Here is a 2,211-nt window from a genome sequence, read left to right as displayed (position 1 = left end):
GGACCCCGCTGAGTCACCCCTGGAACGCCGAGAGCCATCCCTGGATCCCCTGAGCCACCCCTGTGACCCCGGGAACCATCCCTGAGACCCCCCCTAAGCCTTCCCCAGGCTCCCCGAGCCCCCCAGGCCCCCGGCCCCCCTTCCCTCACCGCTGAGGCACTCCAGGATGAGGTAGAGCTTGCCGCCCGTCTGGAAGGCGTAGATGAGGTCGACGATGAAGGGGTGTTTGACGGCCTCCAGGATGTTCCTCTCTGCCCGGGTGTGCGCCGTGTCCTTGGCGTTGCAGGCGATCTTGGCCTGGGGAGGGGGTGGGTGAGGACTTTGGGGGGTCCCCAGAGGGGGTTTTTGGGGGGGGGGGGGGGGGAGGGGGCAGGGGTAGCACTACCTTCTTCAGGACCTTCATGGCAAAGATCTTCCCCGTGTTGGTGCCCTGGACTTTGCGGACCTGGAACACCTGGAAGGGCGGGAAGGGAAGGGTGGGGACGCTGTGGAGCAGCACTGGAGCCCCTGCCAGGACCCCCCCCCCGGCCCGCTGTGCCCCCACCTTGCCGTAGCCACCCTTGCCCAGGACTCGGAGCAGCTCGAAGCAGTGGGGGCCGATGTGCTCGGGGCCGTTGTTGACGCTGCTCTCCGAGATCTCGATCTCTTCGTAGTGTCCCACCGGCCTGGGGGGAGAGGGGGTGAGCAGGGACAGACCCCCTGCCTGTCCCCTGCCTGCCCCCCCCCCCTCCCCTGCCTGCCCCCCACTTACTCCAGGCCGTTCCCCCGGGGCTCCAGCTCCATCTCCTGCGGGAGGGGACCCGCGGTCAGCGGAGGGCAGGGGGGGCACGGTGGGCAGGGGGGCAGGGGCAGGGAGGGGACACGCGGTGGGATGGCAGGGAGGCAGCAGACCCGTGGCAGGCAGGGGACTCGTGACAGGCAGGGCACCCAGGGCGGGATGGCAGGCAGGATAAGGACCCACAGCAGGCAGGGGACCCACGGCAGCAGGGAGGGGACACATGGCAGGGAGGGGACCCAGGACAGCAGGGAGGGGACACATGGCAGGGAGCGGGACACACGGCAGGGAGGGGACCCACAACGGCAGGGAGGGGACCCAGGACAGCAGGGAGGGGACACATGTCAGGCTGAGGACCCAGGACAGGAAGGGGACCCATGGCAGGCGCGACACGGGCAGGACACGGGCAGGACACGGGCAGGACACGGGCAGCGCGGGGCGAGGCAGCGCCGAGCCGGCCCTGCCGGATGTTTTGGGGCCGAGGCCGGGCCCTGCCCAGCGGGAGCCGCCCGCTGCCCGGCCGGGACCCCGCGGCTGCCCCCGGTGCCGCACGGACAGCGCGGCGACAGCCCCCGCCCCGCCACCGGCGGGACCCCCGTCCCCGTCCCTGTCGCCGCCGCCGTCCCGCAGCCCCCCGCCCGCCCCGCCGGGCTCCGAGCGTGCCCCGCGTGTCCCGGTGCCCGCGCTCCCGCTGTCCCCGCCGCGTCCCCGTCCCCAGCCCGGTGCCCCGCGTCCCCGCCGAGCCGCCCCCCGCCCCTGCCGGCGCTGGGGGGTCCCGATCCCGGGGTGTGTGTCCCCCCCCCCCCGCGCGTCCCCCCGCCCGCGCCCCGGGGTGGGCTCACGGCGCCCAGCTCGGGCTCGTCCCCGTCGCTGCCCTCCTCGGTCTCCAGGTCGATGTCGAACACCCCCGCCATGACGGCGCCGCGCGGGGACCCCCGGGGACCCGCCCCGCGGACACGCCCCCACGGACCCACCCCCACGGACCCGCCCCCCGGACCCCCCCCCCCGGGCACGCCCCCCGGACCCGCCCCCCGGACCCGCCCCCACGGACACGCCCCGCCGCGTCACCGGGGCATGCCCCGGTGTGCCCGGTAAGGGGGGGCAGGGGGTCCCCGGGGGTGGCGCAGGGACAAGGACAAGGACAGAGCCGCTCACAGCCTTTACTGGGGGTCGCCCCGGCCCCGCCCGCGCTGCGCAGCCGTGACGTCAGCGGGGCCGCCGTGACGTCAGAGGAGAGGGTTAGGAAGGGACGGGGGGGAGCCCCCCCCGGCCCACCCCCCCCCCCCCCCCCCACGAGTGGGCCTGGGGGGCACTGGTGGTGTTGTAGGGTCGTGGGGGCTGTGAGGGCTGGGTGTTATTTATTGTAGGGTCTCTCGAGTTATTGCAGGGCCTCAAGCACTACAGGGGCTGGGTGTTATTGTAGGGTCTCCGGTGTT

General features: G+C 74.1%; 1 protein-coding gene across 1 annotated transcript; it reads right to left on the bottom strand.

Annotated features, from left to right (window-relative positions):
• Positions 1 to 93: 93 nt before the first annotated feature.
• Positions 94 to 1,744, bottom strand: LOC113942196 (ribosomal protein S6 kinase beta-2-like). Its single transcript, XM_027633335.1, has 5 exons — positions 1,618 to 1,744; positions 752 to 786; positions 545 to 665; positions 386 to 454; positions 94 to 297 (listed from the first exon to the last, which is right to left on the bottom strand). Exons 1-5 carry the CDS (start codon positions 1,687 to 1,689, stop codon positions 94 to 96), a joined length of 501 nt encoding a protein of 166 aa, XP_027489136.1. The 5' UTR covers positions 1,690 to 1,744.
• Between the last annotated feature and the right edge of the window lie 467 nt (positions 1,745 to 2,211).

This window comes from Corapipo altera, unplaced genomic scaffold (assembly GCF_003945725.1).
Source record: "Corapipo altera isolate COAL_440 unplaced genomic scaffold, ASM394572v1 132826, whole genome shotgun sequence".
Classification (NCBI taxonomy): domain Eukaryota; kingdom Metazoa; phylum Chordata; class Aves; order Passeriformes; family Pipridae; genus Corapipo; species Corapipo altera.
This window is presented reverse-complemented; position numbering and strand designations above follow the sequence as displayed.

Excerpts from the sequence above, each read along its gene's own strand:
- LOC113942196 (XM_027633335.1), bottom strand. The coding sequence starts at position 1,689 with ATGGCGGGGGTGTTCGACATCGACCTGGAGACCGAGGAGGGCAGCGAC. Across the intron at positions 666-751 it reads CCCCGGGGGAACGGCCTGGA|GCCGGTGGGACACTACGAAG; the intron begins GTAAGTGGGGGG and ends CTCTCCCCCCAG. Across the intron at positions 298-385 it reads CCATGAAGGTCCTGAAGAAG|GCCAAGATCGCCTGCAACGC; the intron begins GTAGTGCTACCC and ends CCCCCTCCCCAG.